Below are 21,384 nucleotides of genomic sequence, written 5' to 3'. Positions count from 1 at the left end.
CCCAACATGTGTACTCTATGCCCCCAGCTCCACTTCTCTCCCCTAAGCTTTGACTCAGCTATCTTAAAGAAGATAGCAGAAATGTGATTAAAAGTCCCCTTAACTTAAACGTATTTCTCCAGGCAGCTTCCAGGAGTACCTAACAGCCTCGCAGAGCCGTTTGAGCAAGCCACTTCTAAGACTGGGTAGATGAGAAGCAAAATGCTAAAAGTAGGGTAACTACAACCTGTATGAAGTTGAATTAGGAAGAAAATCTTAAAATGGTATTTGGAATGGAAACATACAGTAATATACATAATCTGTTCCTTAAGGTGATTATATTTGGTGTTTTATGTTAAAAATATAATGATACAGAAAAATGTAGATCCAGAGACCAATGTAAAGTGAGTCTGCACATGAGAAGATTTTGGCGTTTTAGTGGTCAGCAGAAGTTTTTTCTAGTTTCTGGTTTTGAACTTGTTGACTTTTCTCCACTTTTTGTAGAAGGATAATATGGTATAAAGTTCTGTATTCAAGCCTTCTTGTTACCTATCACTACTTTATTCAATCTTATCTTCCATTTATTCTTTAAAACAAATCCTTTTCTCCCACTCTACTTTCACCACATGATCTTTGCGTTTCTGTTCAGTTGCTTCTCTTATCAGGAATACTTCTCCAGTTTCAAATCTTACACTCCTACAACATTCAGCTCAACCCCCATCAACTAAAACGCCTTCTGAGCCTACTCCAGGCTATTCTGACCTTCTCAGCTCTGAATTTCTGTATCACTTATACATTTATACCTCACAATCCACCATTTTGTTAAACACTGTCTTATGTTATTCTCTTGCTGCTTCATGGACATTTCTTATTTTCCCAAGTTCTTGAGATTCTTCTGAATTCTCCATAGCTCCTATCCCAATGTGGTTAGAAAGTACCCAGTTATACTTACTGACTTGGCCTGAAACCCTAAAAATGTTGCAGCCAATTATCAGGTCTTCCATTAGGATTTTCCAATAACAACGTTGCCATCATTATCAAAGACTATTTATGAACTTCTATAAGGGTCTTGGGCACTGACTTGCAAGTAAAATAACTACTAACATGTGTACAATTCTGTAAAATGTCTTGTCTTTATCACTGGATTTTATCTTCCAAATGAATGTAGGAGTTAATCCACCCACTGTTAGGGAACAGAAGAGTTCATACTGTTTTCCATAACCACTGAATAATACTGAGAATATCTCTACATTTGATTGAAACACAAATAAAAGTTAGGTAGGCAGAATGTAATTACTGAAGCTGGACTATGGCCAGGAAACTTGGAAGAACACTCCCAACTTCTGCCAAAGATTCCACAGATAACCACAACCGGCCAGAATCTCCATTTCCATGTATCATCTTAAACACAGGTCTCTCTTTTAGCCCTGTGCCTCTAGCAAAATAAGGCCACTCAAGCAGTAAGATTCATAGGGAGAAAAGTTACATCCAGAGGTTCCTAAAGAACAATGTTTAATTTTTTTCTGTTGTTTATTTTTTGACAAACTTATGAGGTCTACAGGAAATACCTAAAGCAAGTACCACAATGTTTCCAGCAGGAAATGCATCCTGTTTTGCTAACTTAGAAAAATGACCTTTAGTTATATAGCCAGATACTCATTCTTTCTAACATTAACCAACACTACAGAAGGATTCAGTTCTTCTTTAGGAAATGTAGAGAATGGTACAGTGTGTATATTGTATATGTCTCACGCAGGATGAAGAGTCAAGAATTAACTCTACCTCTTACCTCATTTTTCATACGACCATTTTTCTGAGGCCTCGGGATTGTATCAGACTTCTTATATATACATGTATGACAGAAAAACATTATCTTAGTCAGATCTTCCTCAATGATCATATAAGTGGAGGTAATGATAAAATCTGAATTTGACTTTTTGACAGTTATAACCCTCAACTCCGTGTTTCTTCCCCAGAAGCAATTAAAATATAGATAGATATATAACATGTGATGATAAATTAAACTCATATGTAAGATTTATATGGTTAGGCTGGAACATTACTTGGAAAAAAAGATATAACATATCACTAATTCTGAGCTTATAACGCTGTTCAAGAATAGCAACGAAGAAGAAAACCCACTTATAATATTCTCTCAAATTCACTTCAGGCTTGTTTTTTAATTAAATTGACGACTAGTTTCTCATTGATTTTCCTTACTCCAAAAACCTTTACTTCCTGGCAAGCAGCAAAAAAATATAACATGGCCAAATTCAGAGTTATGCAGCCCTTACTTGTTGAGTTCTAAGGTGCTCACATGCTCAGGTGTCCTTAATATTAAATGCTTTGGTATTGATAGCTAAGACATCTCAAAACATACAGCCTCAGATTTCCTTACTTCTGACCAGTCCAAAGCCACCCACTGTGGTGGACATGACTGGTTGTTGCAGGGCTCTTTTTCAATAGGCCGGTGTGTTAAACAACCACTGTAGTCCAGTGTCTCCTCCTCAGAAGGTCCAATCTTCCTGATGCAGAGCACTGCCCTTGTGCGCATCCCTCCATCACAAGTCTTGCTACATTCCAACCAGTCCCCAATGAACCACCTGCAACAAGAAGTGGAAGAAACACAGAAAAGCATTCCCTCAGTGCAGCCAGAGATTTCAGCAGAGTGAAGGCACTTTCTCAGTGGACTACCTCCTCTTCTCAGAAGAGCTAACATTTCAGTGTCAGTTGATGTGACAAATGACAAATGGAAGAACTGCTAAGGAAAAGATAACCCACTGTCGGCTGCCTTCTAGAGCAGAGTGCATGGGCTTTGGAGCAGGCAGAACCCAGGTTCAAACAAGCAATGCACTATGTGTTTTTAAACTGCTTTTTGTCCTTTTTTATTAATTTCTAAAACGAGGATAACGATATCAATCATGAGATTGTCCTGAGGAGTAAGCAAGGTAACATATGAAGCTCCAAGCCATGTGCTGGTAAATGGTAACAACTGGTTCCTCATGGGAGGGAAGGAGTCCTGATTTGTTGCATTTGCCAGTTTCTGTGGTATAAATACTTCACTATGGCTAATTTCAGCCTATCACCTTGACATACTGAACACGAACAAGAGAAGATATGCTAGTAATAGGGTCTCAGGAGCTTCTAACAGTGTCTAACACACAACAAACAAGAAACAGTAGCCATTTTTATTATTACATTGAGGCAGGCTCTCCCTCAATTGAGGACTTTGTGATAAAACCACACTACAGGAGCTAGGGATTTGTTTTCTGCTTCCCAGAAATGAATGTCATGCTCTGCGTAAGACAGACGTCTTTATTGTCCTCACAGGGGCAGAGATGGCCCAGGTATCCATCCAGAAGCCTTGAGAGTCCTAAAAACTCTGTGGTAAAAGCAGAGCCCTGAGCCAGCTCTGTGAAAACATGGAGATCCCTTGCTTTGACCCCTTTACTCTTAAAAACAGCTTCTACACAGCTAATGTGGGAAGAAAGAGAAATGTCTTAATAAATGAACATATCTCACATTTGTAGGTATACCACTCCTAAAGTCATCAATGAACTTTCATATATACAATTTCAGGTGTGTGTGTGTGTGTGTTTGTGTGTGTGTAGTATTTCTGCAGGACTCACTCTTTTGGGCACATTAATTGGTCCAAGGGTATGAATCATGATCCCAATCAGACCAATAAGAATTCAGCTTTAGAATTTTTATATCTCAACGATAGCAAAAGGGGTGCTTTCCTTTCTGGTCACAAAGGTGTATAAAGATATAAGAGCTGATGATGGCCATGTCCCCTGTCAAGTGGAATTAGCTGATCTGAAAGAATGCAGAGGAGCTAGAGAGTCCTGCAGGTATTTGAGTGCTTGATTCCAGCCATTCCTGAAGCTAGGTCCACTCTTACGATTCCCTCAGCTTTGTTATATAAACCAACAAATCCTCTTAAGCGCAGAAGATAGCCAAAGTTGAAGTTGTGTTATTTCCAACCAGAGTCCTGACTGATATATTATTGTATTTAATGTAATGAATATATGCTGAATGCCTTCTATGCTCAAGGCACTGTGCTTTGTTTTACAGAAGAAAGTAAGACCCAGTGTTAGGAAAACAGTTCTCCAAAATCATGAAAAGTGCAATGATGGAGCTAGGACTAGATCCCCCATCAGTTGATATCCACTGGATTTCATTTATAACACTGCCAAATAATAGAATCCAGATCACAAGCATGAGGTCAAAAGACATTTTCTTCAATCCGTGCTTTATAAATCACACATATATCCTAAATGGATATGCTCATGCTCTTGGTAGGAGAGTAACCAGAGAGAAGAGTACTAAAGTTTAAGAACAAATTTCACCTCTTTTCACGGACTTAGCTCATTTGTGCCAGTTTTGTACGTGGAAGATAATACCTTAGTGAAGTCAGAGTACTAGTATCCTAAATTTGAGCCTACACTCAGCCAAATAAGCCACAATGGCCTTTGTTTATTATTATTTTTATTTTCTTTACTTACAGAGGGAAACCAGCATTTAGAAATATCATAATTAACCAGTTTCTCAAACTTAAAAATATATTTTGTCAAAAATTTTAAAATTTTCAACATAAGATTTATTTAAAGAATGGCAATTTAATCCTGAATTTAAAAAATCTGATATTAACATTTTTTTTCTAAGTCATTTTCCAGAGGAGATTTAAAGTGATTTTCATATTCTTTCCATTTTATTTTCCGCAGATGAACAGGATCCTAAGTTGTTAGTACCATTTTTGGTAAAGAGGAAAATGTGTATTGAGAATAATAACTTGCATGCCAGCCATAGTGAAACTCTGATTCAATCCGCAGCAGTGATTTCATCACCAAGATTAGGGGATAAAACAGCAATGTGTATAACTCGGCCACAAAAAGTTCAGTCATACCATCTCCAGCCATGATCTCATTAGGTCTCATAATGTAAGAGGGATGGAGGCCTTCAAATTAAACACAGGTGCCCAGAGTAACAGCAGTGATTTCAGGAGGTGTTGCTGTTTTTTTTGGTGCACGAGGCCAGGGCCACCTCCGCCTTTTTATTCTTCGTCCTCTCTTTTATTGCCAACCATCTTTTAACCTAGATGTATCACTCTAGCATTTAACTCAGAATGTATGAAAGTAAAAATATTAACTACACTTCCAATTTTCCTTCTGACTTTAACTTTGATTTCAGGTTTCACATTCAGTCCCTGTTGCATCTTTATTGCTCACCAAATCATCCCTTCCCATGTCTCTCTAAAGGATTAAATCACCATCCAGTTATTTAAATAGCTTTGCAATTTTACCACTGCATCTATTAGTCCCAGTTTCACCACTCTCCTGTCTAGTGTAAGACAGACTGCTTCCTTCAACTTCATTCTCCATGTATTTGACCCTCTGATGACATTCTCCCTATTTCTCTTTTTCATCCTCTAGTTTCAGTGGTAAAATATGAGCATGAAAATTCTCTCTGAGACTATCAATTGCTAAATTATTATAATCTGAATAATACTGGGGCTATTTCTTTCTGAGCTGAAGACCCAGTGATAAAATTGTCTTCATCCTCACCAGGATGAAGAAGCTATACAGTTTAGTGGGATTCACGTTTGAGTGTCTGAAATGAGTGGCTTGATGCAGCCTGTGTAATCTGATCTATATTATCTGTACCTTAAGAGGACAAACAATAATATTGAGGGAAGAGAATGAGATGATGGGAGTTGACTTATATGATTTCTATGATTCCTCCCAGGTCTTACATTTTGTAGTTTTATAGAGGACTCTGATGATCTTTCTCTAAACTTAAAATAACAGATTATAGTCATCCATGAGGTGAGGTGAAATGACTCAAAATAAAAAGATACTATTAAAGAAAACCTAGCCCCTGGGTAAAAATCTCTCTCCAGTCTGACCATCCTTTTGCCCTTCTGCTTATAATTCTTACTGTACTTAACATATTTTGCCTTGTACTATAGTTATTTTTATATGTATTTGCCCAATTAGATTGTCCTTAGGAAAAGGAACCATTTCCTAAGGCACAGTGCCTTCCATATCGCAGTTGCTTAAAAAAATGTCTTTTAATTCTTGGTCACGGTATTATCACAATGTACTGTACTCCATTGTTTTTACCTTTCTGATCTTCGCAAATTTAAAAATCACAGTAACATACAGGAATTATATTCAGTATCCAAAGACTCTTCAAATGAGGTCATATATACAAATATTCTTGCTATTAAAAGATAGTATGGTCAAAACTGAACTCTTGGCCTTTCTCTTTGGATTCCAACTCAACATTACTTCCTTTTCTTACAGTGGGGCACTAGCTTCCTATCAGTCATGCTCTTTAATATCAGCTCCTCCCTTTTCCTTTTCCTAATTATTTCTGCCTATGTCATGAATCCTACCATTTTCATTCAATGCCTCTAGAATTCTTGTTTTTTTCCTATCCCTAGTCACCTCACCATCTTGACTACTATTCTTTTTCTCATAAAAGAGTTGCTGCTCTGACCACATTACTTTTTTCCAGCAAGGCTTCCTCTGGCCTATCAAGGTCCTCCAAATAAACATTATTATTATTATTTCTTTACCAATGCCTCTTTTGTCTATTCTTCCTAGTCCCCTGTATTTTCTTTATGCAGAACAAGGATAAACCTTACTGCCCTCTATCTTTCCATACTCTACTTATAAAGTCTCCAATATGACTAAAGGACATTTAAAATATTTCATTAGATAATTTCTGATTAAAAAATACCATTTAGGATTTTAAATTAATGGTATTGGGAAAACAATAATATTTGAAAATAAATATAGATCCTTTTCTCAAAGCAGGCAAATATATTTCAGATAGAGTTTACCTTAAAAAAGAACTTTGAAAGTATAATCATAAAGTGGGTAAGGCCTTCATAACATTATACCAATGAAAGAAATAAAAGTTTGATAGTTTTCCTACATAGTATTTAAAAAAACTTTTATAAGTAAAAATAGATCATAACACCATAATATGGGAAATATATAACAAACTAGGAAAAAATATGTCTAAAATAGTTAATACAAATCAATAACAAAATGATAAGCTCTTCAGTAGAAAAATGGGTCAGGCCATGAAGAGCAAAAAAGAAGTAACACAAATGGCCACTGAACATAATTTTAAAATGTTCAGCCTCACCAGCAATTCTAGCACAAAAAACAAAATAGCAATTAGATATCAAGGGTTTTTCTTCCCTATAAAATAGTTAAAGATTGTTTTTAAAATAATACCTGGTGTTGTTCAGTTCAGGAAAATGACGGTCATATACGTACTGTTGGTGGGAATATACATTCATACATTCTTTCTAGAGAGCAATTTGACAGTTTGTCTCAGAGAGTAAAATATAATTCCATTTGAACCAGAAATTTTATTCCTATTCATTTAGCATAAAGGCATAATTATAGAGAGCAAAGTTTTAGTAGCAAAAATGGTTAATGCTGTGGAATAGAAAGGGATCAAAAGCTAGGACCCAGACAAAATTGTTCAACAGTGGAAAACCACTTTAAATAAATAATGACATATCTACTAAATGTTGTAGATGATGTTTAATGTTCAGAACAACATAATGTTCAATATGTTGAGAACTGACTACAAAGCATCATAAAATAATATAATTCCATTTTTTATATACATGTGCCTATGTAGACATAGAAAAAGATGAAATATATAGATCAAAATATTAACAGTGGTCTTACAATATTGCGTCTTTTTAGTTTCTTCTTTCTACTTATCTGCATTTAAAAAATTTTACGCTTTAATATGTATGACAAAACCCAAATATGATTATCACACTGTCATCTGAAAAACCTCATCTCTTCCACACTCATTTAAAGTCTTACTGAATTCAGTAGTTTTTCAGTGAGCCTTATCTCTACAATACCAATGCCTACTGGGAATCTTATTACATATGACAACCATTCTGAATAATTAAGACTTCCTTTTTCATAGTCTGAATTCAAAGGAATAAAGAAGAAATTAAAAAGGAACTAAGAAAAACTGGACTGATAAAAGAGAAATATTTTAAATACGTATCATTAGATCTTTCCAACAAAGAAAACTGTTTGTCTAAATTTTCTATCTTTTTCAAATTCCATTTTCTTATCTCCAAACAACAAAAAAAGTTAAGAAGTAACTTTTTATTTCTGAACTACAAAAGGAAGGGAGGGCTTCCCTGGTGGCGCAGTGGTTGAGAGTCCGCCTGCCGATGCAGGGGACACGGGTTCGTGCCCCGGTCCAGGAAGATCCCACATGCCGCGGAGTGGCTGGGCCCGTGAGCCATGGCCGCTGGGCCTGCGCGTCTGGAGCCTGTGCTCCGCAACGGGAGAGGCCACAACAGTGAGAGGCCCGCATACCGCAAACAAAACAAAACAAAACAAAACAAAACAAAAAAAAAAAAGGAAGGGAAATATGAAACAATTTTAATTGCGTAGGTTAATTCCAATATGTCAATTATCCTTAAAATGTTAAAAAAAAAAATCTCCCATGTAATATACAAGCACATGATATATGGAATGAAATGACCAACCACTGGAACCTCAAAGGATGTTTGAATAGCATTTGAACTTAAACAGATAAAAAAGCTGAGGCCAAAATAGAACAGGTGTGACCAGGCCCACTCAGAAGCCTTAAATGGCTGATCATGACAAACATAATACTTAAAGTACTGAGTGTCAGGGAATTAATTTACTGGGTTGAGGCTCACAATTATATGAAAATATGCTTAAGTTATTGGAAACGTCAAAAAATATCTTGTGGTTTTTGAGCATCACTTTGTTTTATATAGCTTTTCAGTTTCTCTTGAGATAAATTTATAAAAATAATTAGCAGAAGAAAGGAAAATAAAAAAACAAATATCTTGTCTTTGTAATACATATCATAGGTTGTATTTCTATACTTTCTCATGTCTGGCTTTTAAGGAGTTAGTTACATGGTGATAACATTTGAAAAAGAAGAGACATGAAATTTTAAAAGTCTTAGAATAAAAACTTCTATCACCCTAGATTCTGTGTTCCTTATTTGGTAGCCACTGCCCTAAACCTTTTCTAGAGACTAGGAGTGAATATTTCCCTTTAAAATTAAAACATTCAGGCAGACACTGACTTTGGATATTGAAAGTTCAAAGGCATTATTATTTTGGAACAAATATCAAGAAATGCATCTTGCTTTAACCATATTAGGGACCTGCATTCTTTATCCATTGTAAGTCCCAGATTTTTGTGACTCCACTTTTAGAAAAAGGCTTACTTCATTATAGAGCTTTCCTCTCCAGTTCTAGAGAGCTTGGAATACATAATCTCATTTGCCTACACTCGCTTTCTTTATCAATTTCATGTTGGGATAATTAGCTAATCTGGGGGATAATGGTTACTCTGATTTCTCACACAAGAATGAAATGCCATTCACACATATTTTGTCTTGCTATTGTCAATCAGGCAAAATCTCTACAAAGATCAGTATTTTCAGGATTAACTCAGCATCTTTGTCCTTTTTCGCATAATTATTGCCTTTTGCTCAAACAAGAAACCTTTCTGTTACTACAGATTATAGAGTGTGGCCCACTGATAGCAGGTCTCATATTTTTAAGTTTAAATTTTTAAAAAGTCATCATTAAGATGGATGGGCTTTCTTCTTGTACCTCCCTTTACAGTGAGTTGTAACTGCTACATTAATCAACAGAAAGGGACTGAAGTACACCTCTAGGCCTGTGCTCTACACTCAGAAGACAGGATGCCTTAGGATGACAGAACTTAAAACTGGGTCAGCAAATTAAAGCACTGATACTCCATTACAGAATATTTCTAAACCATTTAAAATGTCTTTAAGCCTTTAGGATAAATATCTGGAAAAGATAGGACTGCACGCCAATCTACTATATTTTACTGGATCTAAGATACCATTATATTATGTACCATTAAAGAAAAATAATGCCTATTATTATTGTAAGATACCATCAATTGCAAAATGAATCTAATTTCAGAGATGTTAAAATGCAAATGATATGTGCTTTAGAATTAATGAAATATGACAATTGCCAGCACTATGCCAGGATCAACCTATTGAAGTTCCTGCTTTAAAGGGGTTAATTACTAAGTCCTGTGGATAAATAGGAATCAAAATTCCACCCTCTGTGATGTTTTACCCCCTTTTCTCAGCCTAATTTATTTATATCATATGAATGTATGTTTCCAAATAAGAATATCTAATGTTTTTCTCTTTGCACTTGAAGAAAATAATTCTCACTTCTTTCTCTTACTTACTCTGGTGGGCAGGGCTCAGTGTTGCAGGTTCTTTGATTTTCAGGTGGCTTACTATCAGGGTCACAGTAATTGTTCTGGACAATGGAGTTGTCGTCCAACCTTTTACAGACCACCTCCTGTCTTTGGACACCTTGAGAAAAGGAGGACATCATTAATTGAAGAGTAGTTTACCTTCCAGTAGGTTAGGTATGCATAGCTTTCCTCTGTGGGGGATCAACCTCACTGGATCGCTGCTGTCTTATCTGTTCCAGAAACATTTGACTGCTCCTCTAAAAAGGAGAGAAGACCTGGTCATTATATTGCAAATTTAGGCAAAATTATTGTTCTCATATTTAGAAACATAACTGTTTTCAAGTTCAGAAAAGAAGCTATTGGTAATTTTAAACAATTAGTATTCCCATTTGTATATTCTTCTTCATGCTTTCCTTTAAAAAAAGAAACTTTATTTTCCCAAAATATCATCAGATAAAATGTATGAATATACATTTCAGTGCAAAACAATGGTTGGATATCTATGTAAAAACAAAACATTAGGGACAAATTTACTTTTTAATATTTTGTAGGACAAATCCAATCAATTTAGTCTTTGTTAGGAACACGTAACATTCACACATTTCATTTTTTCTCCTTCCATTTACAGATTTATTTCTCTGAAAGCCCACAAAGTCTAGAATTTAAAGACTGCAGTGAGCCTCTTTAGACTGCAACCCATCAGTAATCTGTTTGCTTTGATAAAGTCGGCCCTTGTTGATTACACCACTGGCAAACAGATATACACATTTTCCATCAAATATTAACTTACAAAATACTTATCTCATTCTTAAAAATTGGTCTATGTAACCTGTTTGCCACAGCTAAAAATATTCTCATAAAATTTGTAAAATTCTAAATATATGTTTATTATTTATTGGCAAAGATATCCACCACACCTTGCTCACATTTCACAAAATACGAAGACACACACAAACACACTCTTATCTGTAAACATGCCTGGTGAATAGACTTTATGCAGATTCATTTTCTCTTCAGTGTGGAGGAATCAAAAGAAGCAAAGATAGGTGTATCAAGGTCTCAGAGGAAAGTCAATCTACAAGACAATGCTAAATGTTCCAGATCCTATAGAGGTAGCAGCTTACTCCCAGAATTGAAAATAAAAGCACAAACTAAGCTATCCCCCTACTCATCCATCCCATCTCTATAACCCGGTAGGCTAAATTACCTAGAACCAGTTATAAAAGCAGCATTAGCAGTATCCAAGCAACTACAGCTTCATACCTACCTAGCCCCACACAAACCTTCAGTTTTTCTTTTTTTTTCTCAGTTGCTTTTAGTAGTGCCCTAAAGAAGAGAGTTTGATCCCACATTAGGGAAATCAATGTGAAACAGGACCATTCAGTGAAGGAAACTGTCACTTAAAGAGCTACGCACCAAATGCTTCCCCAAGGTCTCTTAAACATCCTGGGAGTCTGCAGGTGGGAGTACCTCAGTCATCATGTTTTGCACACTTCTAACTAAGCACTTTGAATTTAAAGATAGGGAAATCTCTTTCCCTGATGGCAAAAACCATTAAGTCCCACAGCCTCCATGATGGTGGTGAGCAGATGAAGAAGGTATATTTTATTACTTGCAGTGACCCAAGGCTCTTACTGATCAAGTTTTTTGGTTTTCCTAAATTTAGGGGTTTAAAATATAGACAACTTACTTGCAAAATGTCTCAGAGTATGTGCTGTATTCATTCCATCCCAACCCCTTGAATAGGCCAAGTATCTCAGTTTATGCGACAACAGTTTGGAATTTTTTAACTATTAAACTTGAGATTTTTGAGGGAAGAATGATTCACACCAGGCATAGCTTTGACCCATTCACAGATGTTCCACAGTATTCACCACATATCTCCTCACTGTGTCATTCCAGTGGGCAGATAACTAAGTCCATGTGATTCACCTGGACAAAAATCTCTATTATTAGTCATAGGATTCAACACCCACTGCCACAGTGGCTCAGAATAGCCATCTACCTGGGTTCAATACTTGCTCCTATCAGGAGGAGCAGGGGACTGCTTTTATAGGTTAGCATGGTTATTTTTTTAAATAACCATTCAAATATAATTATACTTGGAGGGGGGGAGACTCAAAACATCCACTTACACAAAGGATTTACAACTTCAGCCAACTTTTATAAATACATTTAATAACTAAAAAAAGATGATTAAACTTGCAATAAGGAAGTTGGCATTCAAGCTAGTATCTCGGTTGTTTTTCAGAAAAGGATAAACTTTTTATTTTTATTTTATTTTACTGAGGGAGGATAAACATTTTCAACACTACAAAATGGAACTGATATTGCTTTATATAAGTGGCAGAAACATCAATTCAGTTTCTACAGGTTAAGATAAAATTCTACTTCCTTTAAAAATCCTAGAAATGTTGTTTGGTTATAATGACATTAGTTTTTAAAAGTAGCCTTTAATATAAAAGCAAGGCTTCTGCAATTTGAATCACAGATGAGATATTAGTTATTAGAGGTAAGATTTACATTTGATTTTAAGATAAATTCTAGCCATGTATGATCTTGAAAAACTTCAGCTACATAACATTTATTGTTAAAAATTTGGAAAATACACAAAACCAGAAAGAACAAAATAAAAATTATCCACAATCTCATATCTTTGCTTTGGACCTTTATTTTTATGTTTTTTTTGCTGTACGCGGGCCTCTCACTACTGTGGCCTCTCCCGTTGCGGAGCACAGGCTCCAGACGCGCAGGCCCAGCGGCCATGGCTTATGGGCCCAGCCGCTCAGCGGCATGTGGGATCCTCCTGGACCGGGGCACGAACCCACGTCCCCTGCGTCGGCAGGCGGACTCTCAATCACTGCGCCACCAGGGAAGCCCTGGACCTTTATTTTTAAGGTTATTTTGTTCTTTGGTGGGATCCAGTAATTAATTTAAAATTACATAGTACACAAACTAAAAATGCCCGCTAAATATGGTTGGCAGGTCATTCATTCATTCATTCATTCATCCATTCATTCATTCGAGAATAATTACTGAATACAAGGCACTGTACTTCTTATGAGATACTGAGCTAAGTGCTGAGAATTACAAATTGACTTAATTTTGTCATGCCTCTCAGACTTCTTAAAAACTAGAATTTAGGATATTTGGGGGTACATTTCACTTTCATAATTTCAGAATGCTATTTTTTATGAAGTAAAAATTAAAGTCCTTGAATAAGCAGCTGAAATAACTGTATTTTACAAAGATGCATTTTCCTTGTATTCATCTTTTATTAATTTTCTTCTAAAATGTCATATTAGACAGTGTGGTATTTCACACTCGAGAACTGACTGACTATACTAGTAATCTATTCCAAACCTTCCTAAAATGCTGAACTATCTCCCTTCAATAGCACAAATCTCCTTCCAACTTTTACCCCCACACTTGGCAGGTTTACAGAATTTTTTTTTTTTCTTTTAAAATCAGCAGCAACAGAATAACTCTCTAAACCAATGCACCTAATTGGATGGATTTTTCAACACATACTTTTGGATTAAGGAGAAATGCAGCTTTAGCTTTAGAAAACACAGATCAACTGGAAATAATCTAAACAAAGTCAACAAGAGAAATGATTGAGTTTAGAATCTTTTTATATGATCAACCCTCTTGTACATAGCTTCTTTTAAAGTAATCTGTAAAACATTGCTAAGAAGTTGATTTAAACCTTTCAGGAATAATTACATCCAGTTACACAAAACCACTATGCTTTCAAATCTAAAGATGTATAGTTTATAACCCAAAACATAAAATGTCCGTATGACCAGTCAGTATATGCCTAATCAAAAACAAAATTCTGGTGGCTTAGTGCCCATATCCCCTGGAGATATGCAGGTGTTCTGCAGAATTTAATTGGTCAAACTTAAAATTGCACTAATTATATTTTATTCTTAAACACCTGAAGTTACTGGCATGCAAATTCTATACCCAATTCTGTTTTTAAACGCAATTCCTCTTCCATGCTTAAAAAAAAAACTTTAATGGTTTCATATTACAAAATTTAAGTACAGAGATGCCATTACCAACATATATTTACTTTAAACTCTCTAAAATGGGTGTATCCTGTTTAGAGTCCTTTAATTTGCTTACCATTTTGGTTCTTTTATACCAAAGATGGTTCTTAACATGGAAATATAACTCTTATTTTTAGCCTGGAAGTTTAAATTTGTCAGATCTTATATTTAATTTCTGCTAAGTTACAGATGATCTACTTGCCCATCAAAGGTTCTGCTGTCCAATGGGAGGAAGGAGTACCCAACTTGAATCACTGCTCAAGCTACACGTGAAGAAATGGCATTTAGTATTTTGAAGTAGCATACACCATAGGAAAATGAGCAAGAAGTCCACCAAGCTGCGAGTGAGTCCTATATGGAGCCCTTCATCTGTTGTGCTTACTCTAGGAAATGGTGATGGTTCAAGAATATAGGGTCTTTTGCTCAGCAGCTGCAGAGCCAATCCTGAGTGAAGACTTTAGAGACCATTCCTCCTCTTCATTTCTTGCCTCCTTTTCAGTCCCTCTCCTACTCTTCTTATAAGCTGCTCAATGTTCTCATGTCCCATCTCTCTTCTTTCAGATAATTAAATCATTTAATAAGTTCATGTGTAACAATATTTAGCAATTTATTGCTTTTTCTCAGGTAGTTCATCATTTTAAAAGTAGAGAGAGGGCACTTAATGCACAGAAATTACCACCTGAATCTCATTTGAAAGAGTGATATGTATTAAACCAAGAAGGATGTGGGAGAGGTTAAGGGCAAGAGAAAGATCTTCTAGGTCTTCTCAAATCTACTCATAAGAACCAGCATTTCAGTCCTAGATGATTCAACTGGTAAGTGAGCAGTCTGTAACTACATGTAAGTCAGTAAGGGAAAGACAGAAAGGAAAAGTGTAACTTTGGGATTGATGGGCTAATCAACATCTAGATAATTTAACCTAGTGTCAAAGCACATCCTATCTACCCAAGAAACAGTTTTCTGAAGAATAGGGGGGGGAAAGTTAATAAGTCAGAGCTTACAGTACAAATGTGGTTGGTGGCTAAAGCAACAATTTGCTTAACCACAGCATCCAAAGTAGCTAGCAACCAAGACAACACTATATAACCACAGTATACAGAGCATATGGCCAACAACATTAATTTAATCTAAATCTTCAGTGCAGATAGCATCCAGAGAGCAACAAGTGCCAGGAAAAAAATGTCTCTCTGCTCTGCCTTTCATGGCTGGAATCTGGCTGCTGTGCTGTGTGATTATTGGCCAGACATAAGCATTTGTAGGGCAGAGCAAAGCCCATCTGCCTTGGATCTAACAGCTGGCATCAGGGTACCAATCAGCTCCACCCATTTGCTTCCTTCTTCTCAAGAGCCTCCTGCTAGTTTTTATCTCCCAAAGGTTTTCTTTCTCTGCCTTTCCAGCATCTTCCCTTCTGTCTTAAGCAAAATTAAATGTCCCAAGGAAGCAGGATTAAGAAAAGGAGAATGCAGCTCTAAAAATATTTAGTTTTCTAGAACAACTCTGTTTAGTGATGGTAAGGTAGGGTGGCGCATACATATACTGCGTTTATGTGAAATCACACTATCCCTGGAGGGAATTCTGACTACTCATTATAAATTAACAGTAATCTCTTCCATGGAAAGGACTAACTTAACTCATTGAATTCCTACTAAGTCTAAGCCATGGGTTTTCATTATCATAAGGGGGAAAATGAGTGAGACAGACTTGACCTCAATGAGATTACATTAATAATGAAGGGAGGGGATAAAGCAAGTACCATTATGATTATATTATGGAACCTACCTTATCTAATAAAACAATGCACTTTCAGATGTAATATTTCTAATTTAATAGTTCCTTCATTTTGTTATGTTGCTGTCTGATTTCTCTTTCCTTTATCTTCATGGATCTTAAGAACTCTTCTCATAGCCAAATGTCTGAGGTAATCCCCTTTCACTTTATCTTGTTACGATATTTTTTTCTCACTCTGACTTCTGTCATGTTTAGTTACTACCTCTTTTTGAGTTCTAGGCAGTTTAGGTAAATGATCTAAGGCAAGTTTTCATTCTCCTTTGTAAAATGAGGCCAAAAAATTAGATGATTTCTAATGTTCCTTTCAGATCCAAAATTCTATGAAAGTTGTCTTTTCTTTTTTCCTCCACAATTCAATTGTTCATTTTTCCCCCTTCTAGATCTGCTTTTCCCCTGTCCTCTACAGAATAATAAGTCTGGAAAAGAGGCATTTGTTAGATTCCATTTGGTTCTGCGGCATGTTTCAGTGTCTCATTTCTTAGCAGTGTGAGGTACATATCAAAGGGGTTAGACATGTCAAGAGGCAGAACACTAACTAGAAATAGGACTTTGTGAGAGACAAGTTTCTTAATATAAAGAATTAACTCATATTATACTAAAAAGGAATTTCCATGAACTTTAGTAGGAGCTTATTTGTTTTGGGTATTTCATTAAACACTTTAGAGGAATGATGCTGGAGTACAAGGAGGTCTTGAGTTTCTTCCATACATTGTGATGGATTTATTACCAATAAGAAGCTTTTCTTTAATTATATATAGAATCCTTTTCTTGGAACCAAAGAGTAAATATTTCATATTTGAATTATAACAAGGACACAATCATAAACAAGCTGTATAGTTTTAAACTAAAATCTTAATTTTGTTTAGATAAAAAATGGGAGTAATAATATCATAAGATCCTATAAAATCAGGATGATAATGCTTATCATTACAAGAAGTTTTCTTTTTTCCCAAAGTATTTTAGGCATAATACCTTGTAAAGATGCATAGTGTTATGATTGTCAAAAATGAGATTTGGGACAAAATTTCAGTGAAGTGAAACATGACCTGTGACACACAGATCATAAATACAATAGGAATGCACTTAAACTTTGGTTTCAGCCTTACCCAAGTTTTTCAGTGAGTAAGATGTATCCCGGCCCTATTCATGTTAGAGAAGAATATAATCTCTAAAGCAACAGAAATGAAATGGAAGAGGAAGGAAAACAGCATTAGGAGTGTTTTAGGTTAGCACAGATTTCTTGCCCTCAGTTATAAATCTTGACACTAGAGAAAAATGCAAGCCACAATATGCAAGGGTAAACAGTAAAAAATGTCAGGTTATCAAACTAAACTTCCATATGTAAATTTTTTACAAGAAGTTAGAAAGCTTAAATTATATTGAAAATATACAGGAGAATTTAAAGAATTTTTTTAAAAAGTGTATTCTATAGGGGAAGCTACATACTTAAGGAAAAAGATAAATAGAAATAATTATTAGAGACAAATAAAAGAAAAAAACATATTAACTTCTGAAGCATGAACCAGCCAAGAGCATGAGTTTACCTAGAGGAGTAGCCCTCTCAAGGGCATGATGCATGAGAACTGAGCCAGGTGCAATTGATGGCTACAGAGCATAGGCTTTCGGGAGCTGTGATGTTCACAGGTGCCCTGCTCTGATGCCTGGTACAACTAATCCCATATGTTAAAGGGTACTCTTCCTTCTCAACATTGAAAATGAACTGAAAGAAGGGGATGATAGGAGAGAGTGAACAGGGGAATGCCACAGTCAATGCAATGATAGACTATTGTCTAGTCTTACAAATATTTTATTTTTCAAAGACCAAAGAGAAAATTACAGAATAATGAACAAAGCTGATGCAAATCTTTATTCCTTGCAAACTCAAGTCACGTTTTACAAGGGACGTGTTATCATTAAAAATATCACAGTGATCTGTTTTACGTCTAAGTTTGGTATATACAGGAACCAAATGTAAAAGGACCCTCATAGTTTCAAACAATAGTACAACCTCACACAGAAAATATCTTTTATAGGGAATTTTTCTTAAAAACTAATTATATAACTATATTTCTTCAAAGGGAAAGAAATGACAATGACTAAAGGGCTTTCAATTATTCAAACTAAAATTTCCATCTGGTATCTTTTACTTAACTCAAAGTAAATTTTGGATAGTAATTCCTAAATTAAAGTGAAGCAAACAATTATAAGATTTCTAACTTATTAATGTCTATTTTGAAACTTGAAAATCAAGTCTATTTTGAAACTTGAAACTTGAAAAACAATTGAATTTTGTTTTCCTCTGTTCCATTTTGGGACCCCTCCACTTTGAGTTTCTTTCCAAGTTAAGTGAATATGTCCTTTATAAGCTGCAATACAAGTGTTAATGGTCAGTTGAACATTATTAGTGATGTTAAATATGTTAGCCATGTTAGAATTAGCAAAGAAATTAAAAGGGCATCTGTGAATATGTAAAGCATTTGCCTTTGTTTTATCTGGTACTTTGAGAGCTATTCTCTTTCAGTCAGATATTAGTACTGGCAAAAAGACTGCATCATATTTTTCTAATAATTACTTTTTAAAATTGTTATTTTAGAATGGACTTACGTACTTTTAAGTGCACAATTATAGTTCTGTTGTATCATTCTTGGAAACAATAAAATATGTAACATTAACATAAAGTGCTTCCATAGAAACAATGTAGAAATATCCAGCTTTCTAAAGGGGCCAGGTAATCTGCATGATAGATTCATTAACATAATTTGAAAAGTCTATTATTAATAAATGGAATAGTGAGGATTATTACATAAACTTGTTAGGTAGTAAACTGCAAGGGAGAATTTGCTATCAGGGGCTCTTTTAAATATATAGATTCTTTTTCTTTTCTCTCTCTTTTTTCTTTCGCTTTAATCACCCACTAACCTGAAACTGAACTAACAGAGACAGAGGAAGGAAGCATATTCAGGAGGGCACATCAGAAGAAATACTTAATACAGATATGAAGGGGAAATTTACATATTACTCAAAACCTCTAGTTTCTTAATGGAAGTGCAGAAGAGTCTCCATTTTTAAACTCTGAACATCACCAGGACCCTGAATAAGGAGTTTATATGCATTTTTTTCCTCTTATGAAATGAAGTTCACCATCTACTGAAAGGAAGTCAGGTGACTAATTTTTATCCAACTTTACTGACACTCATTTGAAATCAAGAGTTCTCAAACTTTCCTGGTTCACAGTACTCTTAGTGTCCCAGTACTTTTTTCACAGCCCTCCCAGGCAGAAAAAAAAAAAAAGAAATCTGAGTTTCACTTATTATGTAGTTAGGTCCAAACAACTCAATAGTAATAATTTGTATGGTGTATGACCGTGTCACTGTGTTCCTATTGAAAACGTACAATATTCTGCAGTGCCTCTGTGAGTCTGCTGTAGTGTCCTGGGGTGCTATGGGGCATTGTGAAAAATATGGCCCTAAATCAGGAAAATACAAATAGTACTTGGAAACTATGTAAAGCATCTTAAAAATCTTAAAGAGTAGAAACCAGTTTCAATATGTATAAGAATCCAGGTGAGCCAGGTGAAACCACAAAAAGTAAAATAAAAAGAATTTGCCCTAGTTAAAAAGAGGAAAAACATAGAAAATCTTTTTAAAATTTATATGCTACACACACACACACACACACACACACACACACAAACACATTAGGCTTAAGATGCCATCCAGGGAAGAAAAAGAATAACAAAAAAAAAGAATAACAAATAAAACAAGCATCTTTATAAAATTTGAGCATCAAACACACAATAAAAATTAATTAGGCTATGTAAATGTAAAAGAAAAAGTAATAACATTCTAAATGGTCAAAGACAGTTGATTAGAAACATTCCTGAAACACTCCATTGTATAAGTAAGAAAAATCTGTGCCCTTTGATCTTCAAACAAAATCAAAATTGCCTCTAAAAATAAACCTGTCTCCCCCTCCCAGTCCTCCATCTAAGCATAGCTTTAGCTTATCTTTTTTTTTTACCCCTGAGCTGCTAAGCAATGAATGTTTAGCAGAGAGATGCCTTTGTCAGCAGAAACCTGACCAAATTGGTATGCAATTTTTTGTACAAAGAGAAAGAAAAGCCTAGAAAAAACAGTTTGAAGAAAGTAATCAGAAGTGTCAGTAGAACTGATTGCAGGACGAAGACTGTTTATTTACAGTATAAATGTAAAACTAATACATGAAAATACATATGTATTTCTGACCTTTCTTTGCACAACTAAAGGATCCTTAAGGTTTCTTTCCTAACAGAACAGGTACAACAGTACAGCATCAACTCTCAGTTAATTGGTTTTGGAAGTTTTGCTTTAAAGCCTAAGGGTTGTAATAAATAAGAGGAGGAGTTGCGGGGGTGGGGGGGCGGTTCGGGGAGAAGGGTGGGGGTGGAAGGGGAATGATTTGAATAGTGGGAAATGAGAGCACATCCAGAAAGATAGGGGAGGAAATTATCATGAATACTGCTGCATTTTGCAAAAATTCATTCCCTAACAAAAACAACAATTTCCTAAAACAATAAAAGGCCTTCTCTGATTACAACTATAAGTCACAAAGAGAAAAAAAAAGTTTGTTATCAGTTTTCACAAATGTTGAATTAAAACAGGGGCCTCATATTCTGACTTGAGTCTAAATTAAAGTTGGTTAAGTACATAACCACTTATTCATTTTAGCTCCCTAAGTACCACAGAAACTTGAAATGAGAAGAAAGAAGTTTGGAAAATCTGTTTAGCACAATTGCACTTGATCTTAGCCAAAAGGCCAAGAAATGATATTTAGCACAATTTCGGTCAGTTTTGAAAGCATTAATTAGATGCTTATAAATGACCTATCAGGTAAAGAAGAAAGCATGTAAATAACTAAACTACAAAAAAAGCTTTCTAAAGGCATGTTCAAGGCCAATGGCCACACTAAACAAAATTATGAAATTAATTGGTATTCTACCACTTTTTTCATTTCCTTCTCTGAAGTCCCTAGCTACTTTCCCACCCCAGATACTTATACCTAAATCGTTTGCATTCCACTAGTAGCCAACTAATAACAGAGGTGTGAGTTAGTAATGCTCCCAGAGGTATTTGCATCTGAATGTAAATTATTTGAAGACTAAATAAACCTTCAATTAGCCTCAAAGGCAGTACTTCTCAACCGTGGCTACACATTAGAATTACCTAGGGACCTTTTAAAAATCTGATGCGCATAGCATACTCCCAAGCACTTAAATCGGAATCTCTGGGGGCGGG

The 21,384-nt window shown here is 35.4% G+C and overlaps 2 protein-coding genes across 3 annotated transcripts in view; both read right to left on the bottom strand.

Annotated features, from left to right (window-relative positions):
• CENPK (centromere protein K) overlaps positions 1–21,384 on the bottom strand; it is a 332,401-nt gene that overhangs the window by 25,233 nt on the left and 285,784 nt on the right. Inside the window, exons 30-31 of the transcript XR_004349429.1 lie at positions 10,257–10,386; positions 2,378–2,582 (exon numbers count right to left, since the gene is read on the bottom strand). The gene's annotated coding sequence lies outside the window, so the exon portion shown is untranslated. The remainder of the gene's footprint in view (positions 1–2,377; positions 2,583–10,256; positions 10,387–21,384) is intronic.
• The window catches only part of ADAMTS6 (ADAM metallopeptidase with thrombospondin type 1 motif 6), a 279,851-nt gene that overhangs the window by 25,233 nt on the left and 233,234 nt on the right, over positions 1–21,384 (bottom strand). For both annotated transcript variants that reach the window (XR_004349428.1, XM_032629020.1), the window contains 2 exons: positions 10,257–10,386; positions 2,378–2,582 (listed from right to left, as the gene is read on the bottom strand). Coding sequence is in view for 1 of the 2 variants with exons in the window: in XM_032629020.1 (XP_032484911.1) it covers positions 2,378–2,582; positions 10,257–10,386 (335 nt within the window). In the remaining variant the exon portion in view is untranslated. The remainder of the gene's footprint in view (positions 1–2,377; positions 2,583–10,256; positions 10,387–21,384) is intronic.

This window comes from Phocoena sinus, chromosome 3 (genome assembly GCF_008692025.1).
Source record: "Phocoena sinus isolate mPhoSin1 chromosome 3, mPhoSin1.pri, whole genome shotgun sequence".
Lineage (NCBI taxonomy): Eukaryota > Metazoa > Chordata > Mammalia > Artiodactyla > Phocoenidae > Phocoena > Phocoena sinus.
This window is presented reverse-complemented; position numbering and strand designations above follow the sequence as displayed.